Source organism: Microtus pennsylvanicus, chromosome 4, assembly GCF_037038515.1.
Source record: "Microtus pennsylvanicus isolate mMicPen1 chromosome 4, mMicPen1.hap1, whole genome shotgun sequence".
In the NCBI taxonomy this organism is placed as follows: Eukaryota; Metazoa; Chordata; class Mammalia; order Rodentia; family Cricetidae; genus Microtus; species Microtus pennsylvanicus.
The window spans coordinates 46804707-46825205 of NC_134582.1; the positions used below are offsets into that span (position 1 = coordinate 46804707).

Sequence of the window (20499 nt, forward strand, 5' to 3'; positions counted from 1 at the left end):
CTAGATATAATGGGCCAAGCAGTGTTTAAAAGAATACAGTGTCCGTGTAATTATTTCAGGGTATAAGCTAGCCAGGCGGCCGGGGTGCTGGGGACGCAGCCCCGCCGCTCCTATTACAACAATTTCTATTTTATATTTTACCACAAGGCTCATGGCCTACCAGCAAGTTTCCAGTTGGCAGGCAGCTCAGGTCTTTTTCCCCTCTGGCAGCTAAGCATCTTAACTCCAGTTCCAGAAGGTCTGACGCCCCCTTCTGGCCTGAGAGTGCACTCCATGCACGTGGTATACAGGCTATACATACAGGTAAAATACCCATACATATTAAAAATACAAAAAAATACATCTTTGCTGGGCGGTGGTGGCGCAGGCCTTTAATCCCAGCACTTGGGAGGCAGAGGCAGGCGGATCTCTGTGAGTTCAAGACCAGCCTGGTCTACAAGAGCTAGTTCCAGGACAGGCTCCAAAGCTACAGAGAAACCCTGTCTCGAAAACCCCCCCCCCAAAAAAATACATCTTTAATATGTATGTATGTATGTATGTATGTATCTTCCAACCTGGCTATATTCTGCTAAGCCATTGATTGAAAGCAGCTTCTTTATTCATTAACCAATAAAAGCAACACATATACGCATAATAAAATCACCACCCTTCCTGGCCTAGTTTTTCTTTTCTTTTCTTTTTTTTTTTTCGAGACAGGGTTTCTCTGTAGCTTTTGGTTCCTGTCCTGAAACTAGCTCTTGTAGACCAGGCTGGCCTCGAACTCACAGAGATCCACCTGCCTCTGCCTCCCAAGTGCTGGGATTAAAGGCATGCGCCACCACCACCCGGCTCCTGGCCTAGTTTTTCCAAGGTAATTTTTGGTACCAACTAGCTACCCATAATAAGCCATTCCTTATCTTGCCCCTGGGTGCAAACCGGCCTCAATTCACGTGGAGATCAGTAGACTCCCCAAGACCCCCTCACCTAGTGACTTGAAGCAGTAAGTATCAATAGCTTTTTGATTTCTCTCTTCTTATCCAAGCTGCCCACACCCTGTCACCTCCACTGAGTCTGGGATATTGACCTGACCCTCAAATTCCTGAGGCCTCTCGGTGGCGGGGATGAAATCTACTGATCATTTCCCCACGCAATCGAAGGTTCTGATGATCTTCTGCACCCCACCCCCACATACCTTGGTCCTTTTGTATCTTAGAAAGATGGAATCTGGACTTTGCCCCAAGTCAAGACTTTCACTTGTGAAGAAGAGAGTGGACTTTCTGGCCCCAGGCTTCTCCATCACTTGCCCGTATCCACACTCACCACTACAGCTGCCCCTCTCCCTTTGCCCTCTAAGCCTTAATTAATCATTCGGTCTCAGTAGCTGGGGCATCAGCCTTTTCTGGAATGTGTTCTTCTGCTCCTGAGGCCAGAGAAACCTTTTTTTCTCCTTAAACTCTATACAAGTGTGTTTCTTACCTGTTACTAACATTTGCTTTTATCGTGTATGTCTGTGTATGTGATATGTGTGAACTTGCATGCGTGTGCATGTTCATGTGTGTAAGTGTGGGTGTGCTTGTGAGCCAGCATGTACGCGGAGGCAGAGGACAACTCGGGTGTCACTTCCACCCCTGCCTCTGTTTGCCGCTGCATGTGCCGGGCTTGCTGGCCTGAAGCTTCCCAGGGGCTCTTTCCCACTCACCCAGGAGCATTGGGACTGAAGAACCACAGCCACACACCCAGCTTTATACCGGTTCTGGGGATTCAAACCCAGGACCCCACTGAGCTATCTCCAAGTCTACCTGTTTCTCACATTGTTGAATTTCATCTGAGACAGGAAGTTTGAGGCCATCCTGGGCTATAGAGTAAAAGCCTGTCTCAAAACAAAGTAAATAAACAAAACCACAAATGTATATAAAGTAACAATAATATTTAGAGAAGAAGAGGCCATGAATGGGAAGGAGCAGGGGGACGCAGGAGGAGCTGGAAGGGAGAGAAGGGGTGGAAATGATGCAAATTCAGTACTCATGCATGAAATTCTCAAAAAAAAATTTTTTTTAAATAAACAAAGCAACAACAACAAAACCCAGGGTTTTGAGAGATGGCTCAGCAGTTGGAAGTTCTTGATGCTCTTTCAAAGGATCCCTCTTCAGTTCAATCCATCTCAGCAGCCACATGCCAGCTCAGCATCTGTAGCTCCAGTTCCAGAAGGTCTGACACCCCCTTCTGGCCTGAGAGTGCACTCCATGCACGTGGTATACAGGCTATACACACAGACAAAATACTCATACACATTGAAAACACAAATAACTACACCTTTAAAAGAAAAAGAGTAACAAACAAAACAAAAGGCAGGGTTTTGAGAAAGACTCATCAATTGAGAGCACTTGCCGCCTTGCCAGAGGGCTCGAGCTTGGTTTCCATCCCTCACACAGGTGGCTCCGTGGAAAGCGACCCCTTTTCCTGGCCTCCATGGACACCCATATACCCATATACATGTGGCAAACGCACAGACACACAAACACACCAATAAAAATAAAATCTTTAATTTGAATTTAATTTTATGTGCTGGGTATTCACCTGCACATACGTCCGTGTAGCATGTGTGTGCCTGTGCTTGGCTAGAAGAGGGCCTCTTTCCACTGTGCCATCTTTCCAGTCCCTACAAAGCACTTGGGAGACAGAGGCAAAGGCAGGTGACCCGCTCCTCTGTGAGTTTGAGGCCAACCTGATTTTACATAGTGAGTTCTAGGATAGCCAGAGCTGTTATACAGAGAAACCCTGTCTTGAAAAGCCAAAAAGAAAAGAAAAAGAAACAAAGAAAGAGAAAAAACAAATCTCTCTCAAACAAGGGCCAGTGGAAGTATGTTCAATGGAAGAATGCTTGCCTCTCTTGTACATGGCCCTGAGATCCCAACATCATGAAATAAATACACACATAAATAAGAAAGCCAGGTATTGTGACCCACACAAGAGAAGTGGAGGGGGGAGGGTTAGGAAGTCATGGGTGGTATGACCTTCAAAGTGAGTTACAGACAAGTCTGAGTTATACCAGGTGCTACCTAAAAATCAATCAATCAATCAATCAATAAATTAAGAGGCAGGGAATGATGTTGTACGCCTTTAATCCCAGCACTTGGGAGGCAGAGGCTGGAGGATCTGAGTTTGAGGCCAGCCTGGTCTACAGAGTGAGTTCCAGAACAGTCATGGCTACACAGAGATAAACCCTGTCTAGAATAAATACTTACATAAATGGAAGTATTGTATGTCTGATGTCTCTGTTCTTCATTTCTTTCTCCTACTCTTAAGTGTTTTAGATTTAATTCAATGAGTACCTGCTGGGGCCTCACTGCATGGTGAGCTTGTGTAGAATACAGCTGGCCTTCAGTCTTCAGGAGACAGCGAGAGCCTGAGGCATGCTATGGAGGGTAAGGACAGGGTATTGCCCAAGCACAGGGACACCTAACCCCAGTGGACTGGGGAGAGGAGGGAAATACCTGGCATGTGATCCTCATGATGTGTGTGTAGTGCGTGTGTGTGGTGGGGTGTGTGTGTATGTATGTGTGCATGTGTATGGTGTGTGTGTGTGTGTGTGTGTGTGTGTGTGGTGTGTGTGCGTGTGCACGCACACCAGTGCAAGTGTCTGTACAAAGGCAAAAAGCCAGCCTCAGCTATTGTCCCTCTGGAGCCATCCACTTTGTTTTCTGAGACAGGGTTTTTCATAGGAACCTGGACCCACCAATTGGGCTGGAGGGCCACTGAGCCCCAAGGATTCTCCCATCTCTGCCTCTCCAGTGTTGGGAGAGGCCAACCACATTGTCTGGCTGGAATTTAGGTTCTCATGTTTGCAAGGCTAGTTCTTTCCCCACTGAGCTCTTTGCCCAGTTCGCCTCTTGTTTTTCTATTAGGAATAAGGAGATTGCTTGTAAGGCCTCCCTAAGGGATGCTGCAAGTCCCATCTGGACTAGGAGCCCTGAGTGGGGAGAGGAATGTGGAGAATTCTTAGTCTATAGAGCATGGGCAGCTGGTGGGTTGAGCTTAGGGCTGGGTCCTTGGAGAGGCGAGTGTGTCTGGAACAGTAGGCTTGGGGGAAACCGCAGTTGCTGCAGGGAGGGACCGGAGGGATCGCCCAGAGAGGAAGGTAGCATTGGGGGCAGACCGGCACCACTGACCACTGCACACAGAACCCAGGGAGCCCAAAGAGGCTTCTCACAGCCTCTGCTGCTCAGGCTCACATCCTCATGTGGGATGTGCGCTCTACTGGGGCCCCTGGAGCCAGTCCCAATCTGTTTCCTTCTATTCTTTGACAGGAAGCTCCTGGAGGGCCAGCCCCGCCCCCCCACCTCAGCCCAGCACTCCCTCTCTCTTCTCCACAATGGACAGAGAAAGCACTGAGAAGCCCGCCAGCTACACGCCCAGCTGATATGGGGACCAACAGAGCCGTGAGGCTGGGTTCAGCAATCCTTGGTTTACTCCTGCTCCAAGGTAAGAGGCGCTCGCCACTTTTATCCAGCAAGTCTCCCCCCCCCCCCCCCAACAGGTTCCCATCCAGGGAAATTCCAGAACCTTTCCATAAAGGCCTGGAGGATGGGAGTCACCGCCCTGGTAAAACAGATGCTGTTAGGCTCAGTTATGGTGTTTTCTAGGGTTCCCCATAGAGTCTGGCCCCCGAAAGGTGGGAAATGGCTGTCTTGATGCATGACAGAACCTGGAAAATTCCTCCTGAGGGTACACAGGCAGAAGAAGCCTGTGGCTGCCCTGCAAAGACTCCTGACTGATCCGGCCACCACTGTCACTCTTCTGAAGGTTCTAGGCCTATGGTCTGCACCTTGGACTTAAAGGTCACCTTCTCTTTTATTCTTTCCTGTGAAGAATTACAACCTGTGAATTTGAAATGCTGACTTTAATCTCAAGTCACAGCAAGAGGGCTTCTGGTTAGACACAAAGAACTGTTTACCAACGAGGGGACACACAACACAGGGGCTGGGTGAGATGGCCTCCCGCAAGGTGCCTGAAATAAAACCTCCCTGATGTGGCTGGTAGTCATGAGTGGGGCCTTGGGGCAGGATCCTCTGATTAGGGAGTCATTGCTGGGAACCCTGAGAAGTTCGGGACACTCTGACTCATGGGACAGCACTTCCCTTTGTCACACAGCCCCCAACCCCAGCCCACTGCTCCAAGCAGTGGAAAGATGGCCAGCCTGCTTAGGTGAAAGGGTCTGTGTTCCAGAAAACGCTGCCTCCTGCCAAAAAGTGAGACATTTCTTTAGAAGTTCACTGGCTGGGGGCAATGCTGACACCCCTCCCTGCCCACAGGATAGAGTCAGAGGCTAATCCTGGGGACCTGAGGGTTCCCAAAGGCCTGAACTCCCCCAGCCACGTTAATTCCTAACTTGCCCAAGCTCTCCATCCAGGAGCTCACAGCACGTGTCTGCTTCATTTTAGCGACTGAGGAACTGTGTGGAACAGACTCAAGCCGACAGGCATCTTGACTGTGGAGAGAGTCAGCTAGTCTCTAGATTTGGAAAAATCAAGAGAAAGGGGCAAATTTTAAAATGTCTAGCACTGATTGAACAAGGGCTGTCAGAATCTGCATGTTTTATATGTATTTTCTCCCTTAACCCAACTGTTTATGAGATGCTCTGTCCATCTCTCTGTCTCTCTCTGTCTCTCTCTTCCCCCGTGTGTGGTGTGATCCTGAGGTCCAGTTAATTTAGGGCTTACACAGAATTACACCTCTAGCCTCTCACACTTCAGAGAATTCAGGTCCGTCTCAGACAGTGAGTGAAGCCAAAACCCACTACTTTTTTGTTTTTCTTTGCTCTGCTGGTGGTTGATCTGAGGGTCTCACACAGGCTAGGAAAGTGCTCTATCACTGAGTTACATCCCATGGTTTTCAACACTAAACTACTGTTTAGGAGCAGGGGCGTGGGCGGGATTAGACTGGAAGGAAATGAAGCAGGTAGGATTAGGAAGTGGAGGTCAGGAAAGTGAGAAACTCCTGTGCCCATGGTGCTGTGTCTGTTGCCCCTCCGTTAAAGGCGCTGCCCTTACAGAAACACACACTCCTTAAGCCTCCTCTGCCCGCAGAATAGTCTTCTGAGGTGACAATCGGGAGGAATGGGATAGGAGGTAGGAGTACAGACCTTTAAGTTTTGATGCCTGTGCCTTGGGAACGCCTCAAAAACAGGCAGATCATTTTCTAAATAGGTTCAGAAAGATAGGTGCCCTCTGACTTCCACCCCTCCCAGAGCTAAGGGGATTCATAAGACGTGCTTGAACGGGAAGCAGTTGTGTTCAGAGACTTTGGATGTCCAGGTTCGTCCCTTGTAAGGAAAAATTCTCTTTAGCCTGGGGTTCCTGTAATATTTACTTCCTTCTGGAACCTCTACCCACGAAGGAACAGGGGATGTGGGAGATCTTGACCTGGAAAAACACATCTCAGGGCTGGGGAAGCTTTGGCTTGGAAGCAGTTCCACACTATCCAAGTGATAGCTGTGTGGAGGAAGGTAGTGGTTTAAGAAAAACAAACAGACCAGCAGGCCGCCATAACCTGGGGTGGGCCCCAGCTGCCTCAGTTCATCCGGGGTCTGGGCCAGCCTGCAGCCTCAGTCCAGCCTGTGCGGAGGGAGTGGCTCCAGATGGGTGGTTCCATTTCCCCGTGTTGTTTTCCTTTCACATTGTTCATAGGTTTCAAGAATGATTTCATTGTGGAAAGTGAGCAAACATGAGTTGACCTTCCAGCATCCCCCCCACACACACATAAACGCATACACACGTCTACGCAGAGGCCCACAGACACACATGTGCACAAACAGAATGGCTAACAAGGGCTCCAACTACAGCTGCTGCTGGTAACCACCTCCTCCCCAAGTTTGGCCCAGAACAACCATTTCTTAACTTGTCTCTCTGCCTGTGAGAGTGAACTTTTTCAGTGCTTCCTCCCCTCCTGGCCGTACCTCAGAATCGGTTTCCTGTGCAGGCCTCTACCTCCGGTGGGGGAGGAGAGAGACAGAGAGAGAGACAGACAGACAGACAGAGACAGAGAGACAGAGACAGAGACAGAGAGAAACCCAAAATAAATCCTAAGCCCCACCCCATTTCATTCACCTTCCCCTCCCCTCCCCTTGGAGTGGGTCCAAAAAATAACAGTCTTCCCAGGGGTAAATAAATGAGCCAGTAGTGGCGTAGGCCCAGAGACCTGGAATTCTGGGTATTTGTCCAGACATGTCGCTAGTTTAAATGGCCATCCCCTAGCCTTGTGTCAGGTTGGTGAGATACCTATAGAGGATTGAAGACACAGTAAAAGACTCTAGGACCCTGAACCATAAGGTGGCCAAGTGTGCTCCCCTTCTACCATGGGGGTTTTAGACAGCCAGAAGACCCAGTTTCCCTCGTGAGCTCTGCTTGGCAGAGTTACTAAGGTAGTTTACATATTTGGTTTGATTTTTATGAGACAGGTAGATCAGGCTGGCCTTGAACTCGCAGCCATCTGTCTACCTCTGCCTCTGGAGTGCTGAGAGCAAAGGCGTGCGCCACCATGCCCAGTCTGTGTATTTTGCTTCTCTCACAGGCTACAGCTCTCAGTCCACGACTACTCAGACCTCCCCAGGTAAGGCTCATGGTCTACTCCAGCATTTGTGCCGAAGGGTCTAGAAAGGTATTAGAGAGGGAGTGCTGGACTGTTTTTCTTTTCTTTTTTGGTTTTTCAAGACAGGGTTTATTATGTAGCCCTGCCTGCCCTGGAACTCTGTCTGTATACCAGGTCAACCTCAAACTCAGAGAGCGGCCTGCCTCTGCCCCAGGTGCTGGGACTGAAGGCCGTGTGTACCACTACCTCTTGGTCTCTGTTTCTCACTGAATGCAAGTGATGTGAGCTTGGGCCAGAGGTCTCTGGGGTTCACTTCTCCGGCCTAGTCTAACATGGCTTGCAGAGGGAAGAGATGAATAGTCAGAGGTAGAGGAAGGGAGGAAAAGAGACAAAAAAACCAAAGCAAAACCTAGCTTCAGAGAGGGAGAGAAGGGCACAGAACGGTTGGAGAACAGCGTAGCAGACCCCCCAAATGATGTGTTTCAGGGCTCTTCAGGAGTCTGAGCCCCTAGCCAGTTTCTCTCAGCTCAGGTGAGTGAGTGAGTGTGGCTGCTGAGAAGGCCGGCTCTACCCATCCATGCCACCCCCAGCCATTTAGACCTCCTTGGAGCTTGGGGGTTCTCAGATGGGCAAAGGGTACGACATCACCAGACTTGCCCCACTTCCTCTCCCCATCTCCTTCTGTTCTTGCAGGAGACGAACCTTCCTCAGGGCCCGGCAGTTCAAGGCTTCTGCTTAGCACCACTTCCCCAGGTACTCCGCTGCCAGGACTACAAATGGTGCCCAGAGAGGGCCAGGAAGAACTTGGCCATGTCAGCTCTGCAGGAGAATGTAGACTTGTGGCAGAAGGGACAGGGCCTTACACTGGTGATTCCAAAATAGGGAAGCAGAAGCAGGTGTCACAGGACCCCTGCAAACATCACCCGCATCTGATATCAGCTCTGGAGGACCCTCCCCACAGGCAGTGGCCTCAAGATCTGAACCTGTGAAGGAATGAGATGAGCAAATGGAGGTTGTGGGGTGGAAGGTGGGGAAGATGGGTTCCAAGCCGAGCAAGCTGCAAAGACCAAGAGGTGAGCCAGAGAATGGCTCCTTCAGGAACGGAAAGCAGGGATTCGAAGGAGGGCAGAACTGGAGCGCGGGTATAGTGTTCGCCTAGTGTAAAAGAAGTCCTAGCTTTATAACCATAAACATACACACAAGAAAAGAAACAGAAAGAAAGGAGGATATGTTGGATCAAGGAACCCTCCCTGTGTATATTCTGGCTGATGCTTTGAGGCGGTCATGTGTGCTCCCAATCCACAGAAATTCTACAGAAGGCCTCGCAAGTCTCCTTGGTATCCAGTCAGCCTGTAACGCCCAGGCCAAGCACCATGGATAGTCACACCCTTTCCTTGCCTGGCCTGACATCACTACAGCCACAGAAGCACACACTGGGACTTGGTGAGTACCCAGGGCAGGCGGGCAGGAGGTGGTGGACCCTAGATATGTCTGGATGTGTTCCTTCCTCCTTTAGTCAGATGGCCTAAGTGCTGGATGGAGGGTCTAGAAGCGACACCAGTGGTGCCCTGGTTTGGAAAATCATAAGAGAGCATTGGAGAGAAATAGAAAAAGGAAGTTGGGCCTGCTCATTGTCAAGGTTAAACAATCCTGAATTTGGGACAGAGAAAACAATGGACAGGAGAGGGTAATGGGAAGGGGACTCCCAAATGCAGAGCTGGGAAAGGGCTAGACCCTTCTCAGGGCATGCTGGGAGGGATGGGAACCCTCCAACGTGGCCATTTGTTTCAGGTGCAGGCACAGAAACCCCAGATGGTGGCGGCGGCGGTGGCGGCAGCAGCAGCAGCAGCAGCAGCACTGTCAACAGCACAAGAGGAGGTATGTCCAGTGTGTGTTCCCAGCAAAGAGGAATGGTCAGACATGCCTATGACCATTTCTTTTCGATCATTTTTTGATCCTTGGACATTTTCCACTCCCAAGCTTATTCAGGAGGTGAGTAGAGATGAGGAAATAGGATGGCAAGTAGGTCTGAAGTATGTGACTTGCGCAAGGGAAGAGGAATGTGACATTGGCTCTCTCCTTCGTCACATAGGTCCCAGGGTTTGAACTCAGACCATCAGTATTGGTGGCAAGCACCTTTACCTGTTGAGCTATTTAGTCAACCCAATATCATTTTAAGAGGACCAGAGAAACCTATGCACTCTCTCTGGCACCCTAGTTCTTTGGGTCAGTGCCTTCTCTCCTCCCATCTTCAACTGTTGGCAAAACAGAGATGGCTCTACATTGCCCAGTATGTTTTTCCTGTTCCTGCAGCATAAATCCTTTCTTCTGGGCACTAAGTGATGGTGGGAACATCTTGAACCTTCTGGAATCCTCTGAAACCAGTAGTGTAACCAACCGGCAGAGCTATTTATGCAGGGACATGAGATCTCTAACCTCTGTCTTTGTCTTCAGGTGGTCTAGTCAGAGGCAGGGAGGAAGTCTTTTCTAAGGGCTGTTAGCCCTCTGTAGGCTCTTACCTCGGGGATCAGGAGAGATCTCTCTTTGCCAGCTCCTGCCAGTTCCCTTCACTGATGCACGGACACACTCTCTGTTTCAGAAATGTCTCTGAATGCTACTCCCAGTTCAGTAACCACAAGCCTGCAGACAAGAGAAGATGTGAGCATCCAGCCCAGCCCCACACCACAGCCAATGATAACTGTGATGGCCTTTGGTGAGATGGCACGGAGGATGGGGCATGAGAGGGTGGGTACTCTGCCTCAGGACTGACTTAGACTCTGGATGGGAAAGCGAGTTCAAATCTCATCCATTCATTCTGGAGTGGACTTGATGGTGAGCAAGTCTCTCATGGAAAGAAGTCTTCTCTGGCTTTCTGACCATCTCTTCTTGGCTAGGGGTACCAGCTAATACAGAAGCAGAATTCCCTTCACTCTGAGTGAATATATATATATATATATATATATATATATATATATATATATATATCATGAGCACACACACATGCACGCCTGTGTGCGCGCACACACACAAACACACACCTTACCAGGGAGGGAATTCTAGACACATCCTTATTGCCACACCTCTTCCCCTGTGCTCCCCATCTCTTCCCTGCTCAGGTGTTATCAGCTTCATTGTCATCCTGGTGGTTGTGGGGATAACCTTAGCCAGTGTGGTCAGTCTAAGGTTTATGTGTCGGAAGAACAAGGAGTCTGAAGGTAATTGTCTTGGCTTGCCGGGCTCCCTTGACCCCTGTGCCTAGGGAGCTGGACAAGGGGCTCAGGCTGACAGCATATGAGATGGGAAGGGGTGCTTGGGTGGCTTTGAGAGGAAGTCTGGGATCTGAACTATAGTGTGTGACCCTAATTTCTGTCCTTGGGATTTTACAGATCCACAGAAACCAGGCAGTACAGGGCTTTCGGAAAGGTAAGATGTTAGAAGTCTATGAGAAGAATCTTCTATCTAGCACACACACTTCTGCCTCCTTGACACACGCCATACCCACTCACACCACTTGCAGACATATGCTCCACAGTCCTGCAGACTTCACTGAAGCTGGGCCAGGCTGGCAGGCTCAGGTGAGCAAAGATAAGGGAGGCTCTTCAGCACCAGAGCTCAGCTTCTGATGTCTCTTCATGAAAAGTGCAGGAGCGCAGATTCTAGCCTAAGATACATCCTCTCTAAGCCCAGGAAACATTTCGAAAACCTACTCTGAAGCAGGGTGTGGTGGCTCACACCTTTAATCCCAGCACTTGGCAGGCAAAGACAGGCAGATCTCTGAGTTCGTGGCCAGCCTGGTCTACAGAGCAAGTTTCCAGGACAGACAGGGCTACATAGAGAAACCCTCGTTTTGGAAAACGAAACAAAAACAAACCAACTATACACCATACAAAATGGCATAAAACTTGTGATATTGTCTCAAATCTTTACAGTAATTCTTTTTGTTTGTTTTTGAGACAGGGTCTCACTATGTAGCTCTAGCTGTCCTGGAACTCAATAAGTAGACCAAGCTGGCCTTGACCACACAGAGGTTCACCTGCCTCTGGCTTTTATAGCAATTCTTTAAGGGACATTTGACTTTTTTTTTTTTGATTTTTGAGGGTTTCTCTGTAGCTTTTTGGTTCCTGTCCTGGAACTAGCTCTTCTAGACCAGGCTGGCCTCGAACTCACAGAGATCCTCCTGCCTCTGCCTCCTGGGATTATAGGCGTGCGCCACCACTGCCCAGCTTGACTTTGTTTTACACATTAAAATGTTGTCAGTGCCAGAGACACAGTTCAGTAATTAAGAATATGTACGTCTCTTTCAAAGGTTCTAGTTTGGGTTCCCAGCACCTACATCCGGTCACTCTAGCTCCAGGGACTCCACTGCTTCTGTCCTCCAAGGACACCCGCACTCCTGGACACCCTCCCCCTCCCAACACATACATACACATAAGGTTTAAAAAATTTAAACTTTTTAAAAATTGGGGCTGAAGATATCGCTCGGAGAGTGCTTGTCTAGTATACAGAAAGCCCTGGGTTCTAGCTCAGTTACTGTGTAGTTCAGACCTGGTGGCAGATAGCTGGAATTCCAGCACTTTGGGAAGTAGGAGGCAGGGAGATTGGAAATTCAAGTTCATCAGTGAAAACGGGTTGTAGTTTGAGGCCAGCCTGGGCCCCGTGAGACCAATCTAAAAAACAAACAGACAAATACCACCAAAATAAAGCGAGCAAACAAACAGAAACCAGGTTGTAACTTTGTCAACCTCAAACAACTAGTAGATGGTAAAGACTGTCTTGCCTAGGAGAGAGAGCCTCACAGGGCCTGGGTTGGCCTTGATCTCACTATGTAGCTGAGGGTGGCACTGAGCCCCTCATCTCCCTACCTCTTACCTGCCAAGTGCTGGGTCTCTAGCTGTGCCACCCACCCAACTCGAAAAAGAACAAAAACATACCAGCTTTAGTACAAGTCTCCTGGCTTTCAGAGTATATTCTCATTTTATCATGACCTGTCCCTAAATACATTTGTCTGAAACGAAGATGGAAGGTACGGTGCCCCCAAGTTCCCTTTACCCCCTTGCTCTGTCCCCTTCTCTCGGTGAACTGGACTCCTTCCCATCTCAGCTGTTCCACAGCCAATGGAGAGAAAGACAGCATCACCCTCATCTCCATGAAGAATATCAACATGAATAACAGCAAAGGCTGCAGTGCAGCGGAAAAGGTATATTCTTAAATAAATTTTCTCTCCTTCCCCAAATTCACCCATTTCCTCCCCTCCCACCCCCAACACTATTTTCAGGCTCTGGTTCCTTAGAAAGGCTAACACCATGATCAAAGTCTCTTCCCCTGCTTCCCTACCTTGCCCCTCCCAAGTTCACTATTCCTATCATGACTGTTTTTCAGATTCTCTAAAAGTGACCTGGAGTCCCTATGGGTCACAATGTGATGCAGCTGCCCAGTGACCACGAGGAAGAAAAGATGAGATGAGATTGCTGGAGGCACGAGTCGGCATATAAGTTATTTTGTTTCGTGTCTGCCCCAGCTCTAAAGGACATTGCATTCCTCTAGGATCAGAAACAGCGCATCATGTGAGAGACTCCATCCCAGTGCAAGCCACTCTAGCATTTGGCCTGCTCTTCCTCCTCCTCAGCGACTAAGGAACGGAACGAGGAGTCAATAGAGCAAGAATCAAGGAAGGAATGAGGTAGACTGATCGATTCTGCTCACATTAAAGTTTTTTTTCTGGCCCGGAATCCAATTTTTTTTAAGGTCTATGTTGCCATCTACCTATTTCCTTCCTGGCTTTCTTCCTGTTTGTCTTTCTTTCTTTTCTTCCTTTCCTTTTCTTTCTTTCTTTTTCTCTCTCTCTCTCTCTATGAGCGTGTGCTTGAGCGTATGTATGTATTTGCACCATGTACATGAAGGACCCACAGAGGTTAGAAGAGGCCATGGATCCCCTGGAACTGACTTAACAGACAGTTGTGAGCTGGGTACTGGGAATCAAACCTGGGTCTTCTTTGAGAGCAGTCAGTGCTCTTAACTACTAAGACATCTCTTCTCTCTCCTCTCTCCTCTCTCTTCTCTCTCTCTCTCTCTCTCTCTCTCTCTCTCTCTCTCTCTCTCTCTCTCTCTCTCTCTCTCTCTCTCTCTCTCCCCCTATAAAATTTCTTAGCAGCATTCTAGCAACTTCAGTATCTTCTCTCCTAGGCCAGACATGTCTGTGTGTTTCTACCTCTGTAGGTAGTGCTGAAAACTTGAAGGAGTTTTTGTTAGATTTACCTGTTACATGTCTTTCTTTTCTCCCTTCCTTTCTTCCTTCCTTTCTTTTCTTTCTCTCTCTCTCTTTCTTTCTTTCTTTCTTTTTTTTTTTTTTTCGAGACAGGGTTTCTCTGTAGCTTTGGAGCCTGTCCTGGAACTAGCTCTTGTAGACAGAGTTGGCTTGAACTCACAGAGATCTGCTTCTACATGTCTTTTCATTTACTAATTTAGTTATTTTCGTGTGTGTGTGTGTGTGTGTGTGTGTGTGGTAGTTGGGATTGAAACTCAGGTGGCACTCTACTGCTAAGGTATATGTGCTGAGGTATACTTTATATTTTGAGACAGTCTCACTGAATTGTGCAGGCTAGCCTTGAACTTATTCTGAGGTTAGGTGGGCCTTGAATTTAATAATCTACTCGCCTTAGCTTCCTGAGTACCTGGGATTACAAACTGTGTAACCAGGCCCCAGCTTTACTGATCTTCTTAGGTAATATGGAAGCAGTGAGTAACCACCTCAACTGAAGAAAGAGAGGCCATAGTCGGTGCCCAGTCATCACCAATAGTGAATGGAATCAGGCCATCAGGATGGTTTGTACACTGTGTGAAAATGTGTTGCTGTGATTAGTGTAATAGAAAGTTGAACAGCCAATAGCTAGGCCGGAGAAGAGGAGAACTTCCAAGAGGAGAAGAAACTCTGGGAAGAAGAAGTCAGGGTTGTTAGCCAAACACAGAGAGGAAACAGGAGGTACAAGATGGAAAAGAGGCAGAATATAGATTAATATAAGTGAGTTAATTTAAGTTATAAGAGCCAGTTGAGACAAGCCTAACTAAGGCCAAGCTTTCACACCCAATAATAATTCTCCATGTTATTATTTTCGGGTTTGCTGTCCCTATGAGAAAGCTTGCTGCAGGTGCCTGCCACCAAGATTGGTGACTTGAGTTTAGCACCCCGGACCCAAAGGTGGAAAGAGAGAACCAACTCCTGCAGGTTTTTCTCCAACTTCTACAAGAACCTACACATATAAACACACACATGCAACAGACAAGCAAGAAATCCTTCTTAAATTAATTTTTAAAAATTAAAATATAGGTCGGGTAGTGGTGGTGCATGCCTTGAATCTCAGCATTTGGGAAGCAGAGGCTGGAGAACCTCTGTGAGGTCAAGGCCAGCCTGGTCTATACACTGAGTTCCAGGACAGCCAGGGCTATGTAGAGAGACCCTATATAAAAAAAAATCAAAATAAGAAGAGAGAGAAATAAACAGAAAAAGAAAAAAAAAAGAAATCATCAGGAAAAAGAACACGAGAAAGACAGCTTACCTGACAAAGAAGCTCTAGGGCTGAGTGCTGACAAACGCCCTCTGCCTGCCTCAGTGTGAGCAGGCGTCATTTTGGTCCTGGCATGGGAGGGAGACTGGAAAGGTTTACAAGGGCAGGTAGTGGGGCTTCGTACACCAAAGACTCACTTTGCTCTGTGCAGCTGATAGGCTTATTTCCTAGAAACAGGATCTTAGGTACACTGTGACATCACATGATCTTTTTAAAATTTACTTTTACGTGTATGGGTGTTTTGCCTGATATTGTCTATGTTCCACAGAGGACAGAAGGTCACTGGAGTGACAGATGGTTGTGAGCTGCCATCAGGGTGCTGGGAATCCAACCAGCAAGAGCAGCCAGTGTTCTTAATGTCTGAGCCTTCTCTCCAGCTCTGTGACATGAATTTTAAAAAGGAGAGGAAAAAAAAGAAAGATATATCTTCCTAACAATAGCTGTGTGCTACTATGTTAGTTTGGAAAGAACAGAGGGAATGGTTTTGTATGTGTCTGCAGAGTGTTTAATTTAGAGAGAATATCACGTACTTAATCTGCAGAAACAAAAAGCCATTTTCTTCTGGCTTAAACTTCACACAGTGATATGAAAGAGGAAGAACAAAAACTTTTATTCTCCCTACCTCCATCTTGTTAAAACTGTAACATAATCATTTTTCTCTCTTTTCTTAAATTTATTTTTAGATGTATGGGTGTTTTGCCTGCATGTATGTCTGCACCATGTGCAGTGCCCACAGAGGCCAGAAGTCAGGTCCCCTGTGCCTGGCATTACAGTTGTGAGCTGCCATGTGGGTGCTGGGATTCAAACGGATTCCTCTCCACCCCAATCCCCCCAAAAACTATTAAGATAAAAGTTTGGAGAGGTTGGGTTTGATTGGAGAGATTAATACCAGAATTTGGGAGCAAAGGCAGGCAGATCTCTATGAGTTTAAGGCCATTTGGCTTTACATAGCTAGCCCCAGGCCAGCCAGGGCTACAGAAAGACTTTATCTAAAAAAAAAATCCATGTGGTGGTGGCATGCACCCTTAATGCCAGCACATGGAAGGCAGAGGCAGGCGGATCTCTGAGTTTGAGGCCAGCCTGGTCTAAAGAGTGAATTCTAGGACAGCCAGGGCTACACACAGAGACCTTGTCTTAAAAAGCAAAACAACAATAAAAATAATACAACAACAATACCAATGTAACAACAAAAACAATAATAATGAAGACAAGATGTGGTATTTGCATTCATAATCTTAGCACTCTATGAGGCTTGGGCAGGAGAATATTAAGTTGGAGGCCAGCCCGGAGCTGCATTGTAAGACAGTGTCTAAAGAAAAGAGCAGAAGAGATGGTTCTTCAGTTAAGAATGCTTGCTGCTCTTCAGGGAACTGGAGTTACATTTCCAGCACAAAGGTCAGGCAGCTCACAACCATCTGTGACTCCAGCTCCAGCAATCTGATCCTCTGTTCTCAGCAAGCACACTCGTGTGCGTACACACCCACAGAAGCCACATAAAAATTAATTTTAAAAAAGTTAAAGACGGGGGTTGAAGATATGGCTCAGCAGTTAAGAGCACTGACTGCTCTTCCAGAGGTCCTGAGTTCAATTCCCAGCACCCACATGGCAGCTCACAACTGTCTGTAACACCAGTCCCAGGGGATCCAACACCCTCACAAAGACATACATACAGGCAAAACACCAATACAAATAAAATAAAAATATATTAAAAAAATTTAAAGACAGTGCACATCTTTAATCCCAGTACTCCAGAGGCAGGAGGACCTCGGTGAATTCAAGGTCAAGTTCTGGCCAGTATGGCTGCACGGTGAGACACTGTTTAAAAATAGCTGTATTCTAAAAAGAAAAGATGAGTGGGAGCCAAAGACGGTGTGAGGTGACTCCAGGCAAGTCCTCAGCATCCTGTGGACTCCCTCCTCTCTGTATATTAGGAGAAGGAGCTGTACTTTGTCTTGTTCACTTCACACTCTACAGGGCAGTAGAATGGGGAAAGGAACTTGGGAAGACTAATCAACAATTGTAGCGATCAGCGTGGGGTACCACTTCCCTGACCACACTTCAGAGCCAAGGCATTTGTTCCTAAGCTGTGGGCTGCTGAGGACACATGGCTGGCTGATGGTTGGCTGGTGGATGTGAAGGACCTTGGTTTCTCTTGCACATGATCACCTTCCCTTACTTGTTACAAAAATATTCATTAATAACCCTTTGGTATACATATCTCAGTGTCTCAGAGTCCATTTCCTGGAGTACTCATCCTATATAACACTATAGTATTTTCTTATTTAATTTTGAAACAGAATCTCCTCTATCCCAGGCTAGCCTGAAGCTCACAACATAGCCAAAGATAACCTTGCCTTTACTCTCAAGTGTAGATATGTACTACCGTGTCCGGTTTTATGTAGTGCTGGCTACCAAACTCATGATTCATGTGTGTCAAACACTAGCAAATGAGTCACACATCTGGCCCTAATACTACAGTACTTTTTTTCCTTCCTTGTGTGTGTGTGTGTATGTGTGTTATGTGTACTTACGTGTGTGGGCACATACATTTGTCAGTGGAAAGGCACATGTGTGTGCCTATGGAGGCCAGAGTTTGACAGGCCATGCAGGTCTTCTTCGCTCACTGTGTGTGCTGTGGATTCAGGCGGGTCTCTCGGTTGAACCCAATGCATCTGAGTCTGGCCATCTAGACATTCAGCTCATCCCAGGGAACGCCCATCTCCTACTTAGCTAACACTGGGCTCACAGGCCAGTCCCCACGCCTAGCCAGCTTTTATAGGGTGCAGGAGAGCTCCGACTCTAGTCCTCAGGCTTATGTGGCAAGTACTTTTACCCACGGAGCCATCTATGATTACACACTACAGTGATTATTTTTTAGAACTTCAGGCATGTTTTATTTAAATTGTATCTCCAACAGTACATGCTTTACTGTTCAGTCACAGTTCAAAAGTTTATCACTGGTGTAGAACTTTCCAGGTGACATAACAATGTCTAGAAGGCTTGAATTCTGTTAGAACCGTTGTCATTCAGCCATGGCCACGTGGTTCAGCTGCTGAGCACACTGCACTAATCAGGTCAAGGACATGGGTGGATTTCACTCTGGTTAACTCATGTGCCTTCTTCATTCCAAAGCCACAGTTTTCCCCGACTCTGGATAATGTGCTGCAAATGTGAGCTGTTAGTCATAAGGTATTTATATATGGGAGGGGAGGAATGACCTGGTATTAATAGCCTTGAGACTGCCGGGCTCTTACCTACTACTGATGCTGTACTACACTAGCCACTACTGTTGCTAGGTAACAATACTCTGGGGGAGGGTCCAGGATGAACTCATTTAAGGCTAAATCCTGCTGTCAGCAAAGGAGGTTGGAGGGGCGTGTCTTTGGTAGGATCCTATTTTGTATGTAAATACAAGAGTCCAGCTCTGACAGGAAATCCGAGTGCCGCCCTCTGCTGCTCCTGTAGCTTCCCTAAGCTTACATCTCTTCCTTGATGTCTAGACAACAGGATGGTGACCATTTACAAGACAACTTCCTCTCTTTTCTTACACAAGACTACACAGTCCTAAAGCAGGAAGCTGTTCTCTCTCTCTCTCTCTCTCTCTCTCTCTCTCTCTCTCTCTCTCTCTCTGTGTGTGTGTGTGTGTTCAAATGTCTTTTTATTTCTTTGCTCAACCTATAAGAAAGCAAGCAACACAGGCTGTAACTAAAAGAAAGAAGGTTTACCCAGTATCTCTCTTTTTCCGGGCTTGGATGGGGCAAATCTCACGTCGGCATCTCTAAAAACAAACACACTGATAGAAAACTGGCTGCAGCTCAGCTGCCCTTATCTGTCACATAATTTCACAAAGTCAGGTCAATCCTACTAAATTCTATGTAAATCTGTCAAAATACCAAAAACCCATACAAAACAAAACAAAACAACAACAAAAAACTTGTGGTCCTGATGGCCAGCCACCTGGATTTGTGAACAGTCTCCTTTTCCCCCAAAACTTTTTCACCCATTTCCTTTCTGAGAACTGCCTTGGAGATCCCAGTTCTCTTCCCTATTTCCCTCCAAGAAGTTCTTTTATTTTTATTTTTTAATTATGTGCACATGTGCATGTGAATGCGGGTGCCCATGGAGGTCAGAAGAGAATGTGGGATGCCCCGGGGCTGGAGCTACAGGTGCTTGTGAGCCACCTGACCCAGTGCTGGGAACTGATCTCTTCAAGAGCAGTACATGCTTTGCGCAGCTGAGCCCCTCCTCCAGCCCACCTCATTAGGAATGCACGGTACTTCTCATTCTAGCCAGATACTTCTGAGTTCTGATGGTTCAGACATCTGTGATTACCTGCAGACTTTAACCCCGTGCCCTGGAAATCCAAGGCAGTTATCCTATCTCAGTTGGCCATCTTCTAAAAGCAGGCTGTCTACAATTCCCAAAGCAGAAAACCTTTTTTATATACAACCATCTGATTCATGATTCTGATTGGGCCATAGAGCAGGAGTGGATCCTTCAGGCCAGGCTTCTATCTTCTTGCTTGTGAGCCATCTCCCCTGCCCAGATCCAGTTGCCTGAAATATATGAGTTGGTCATAGTTCCAGGGCCTCAGAGTTGGGCCTTCAGCTTTTCTCAAGGTCTGGATGCTTTTGTCTTTCGAGTTTACCACAGTCCACCTGGTTGTGAAGCATAGTCCTTCCCATACCCATTCACCCTGTCAGCCTTTTTTGTTTGAGACAAAGTCTCATTATATCTCAGGTTGACTTCAGACTAGGATCCTCCTGCTTCACCTAACACATATGTATGTTGTTGTTGTTGTTGTTTGTATTTAAGACAAGTTTTCCTGTATCCCAGATTGCCTTGAACTCCTGAACATTTGTGTCGCTATGCCTGGCTTATCCTCTGATCTTTTTTGAAATCGGGAGTGGGAAAATCATTAGTTTTAGTAGCTGGAGCCAGGTGCTAGGACATGGGGGATAGCAGCTTCCTATCCCTTTTTGGTAGTGTTATTTTTTTTTTCTATTTGTAGTAATACTAATCACCAGATATACAGGCAGGAGACCTAGTTAGACATACTGGAGACTTATGACATGCCTAATACAGACTCTACACTAATAATTTACGATGTCAAACTACAAAGAAATGTTTTTTTGTAGCTGGGCAGTGGTGGCACATGCCTTTTATCCCAACACTCAGATGGTATTGGCAGGTAGATCTCTGTGAGTTCAAGGTCAGCCTGGTCTACAGAGCTAGTTCCAGGACAGGCTTCAAAGCTACAAACAAACCCTATCTTGAAAAAAACTAAACCAAATCAAATCAAACAAACAAAAAAACAAAGGAAAAAGAAATTGTTTTTGCTCTCCCGTGCTAGTCTGTAGTATTGGCTGGC

General features: G+C 47.1%; 1 protein-coding gene across 1 annotated transcript; it reads left to right on the forward strand.

The window, feature by feature from the left end:
• The first annotated feature begins 2979 nt into the window (after positions 1-2979).
• On the forward strand, positions 2980-13289 carry Ecscr (endothelial cell surface expressed chemotaxis and apoptosis regulator). Its single transcript, XM_075971128.1, has 12 exons — positions 2980-3000; positions 4019-4117; positions 4287-4461; positions 7549-7587; positions 8260-8319; positions 8872-9009; positions 9358-9444; positions 10166-10279; positions 10683-10781; positions 10953-10989; positions 12667-12763; positions 12946-13289. The coding sequence occupies exons 1-12, from the start codon at positions 2980-2982 to the stop codon at positions 12952-12954; spliced, it is 975 nt and encodes a 324-aa protein (XP_075827243.1). The 3' UTR covers positions 12955-13289.
• Positions 13290-20499: the final 7210 nt, after the last annotated feature.

Coding starts and splice junctions, on each gene's coding strand:
- Ecscr (XM_075971128.1), top strand. CDS start 2,980: ATGGGTGGTATGACCTTCAAA. Junction 4,462..7,548: donor TGGTTTACTCCTGCTCCAAG/GTAAGAGGCGCT, acceptor CTTCTCTCACAG/GCTACAGCTCTCAGTCCACG. Junction 7,588..8,259: donor GACTACTCAGACCTCCCCAG/GTAAGGCTCATG, acceptor CTGTTCTTGCAG/GAGACGAACCTTCCTCAGGG.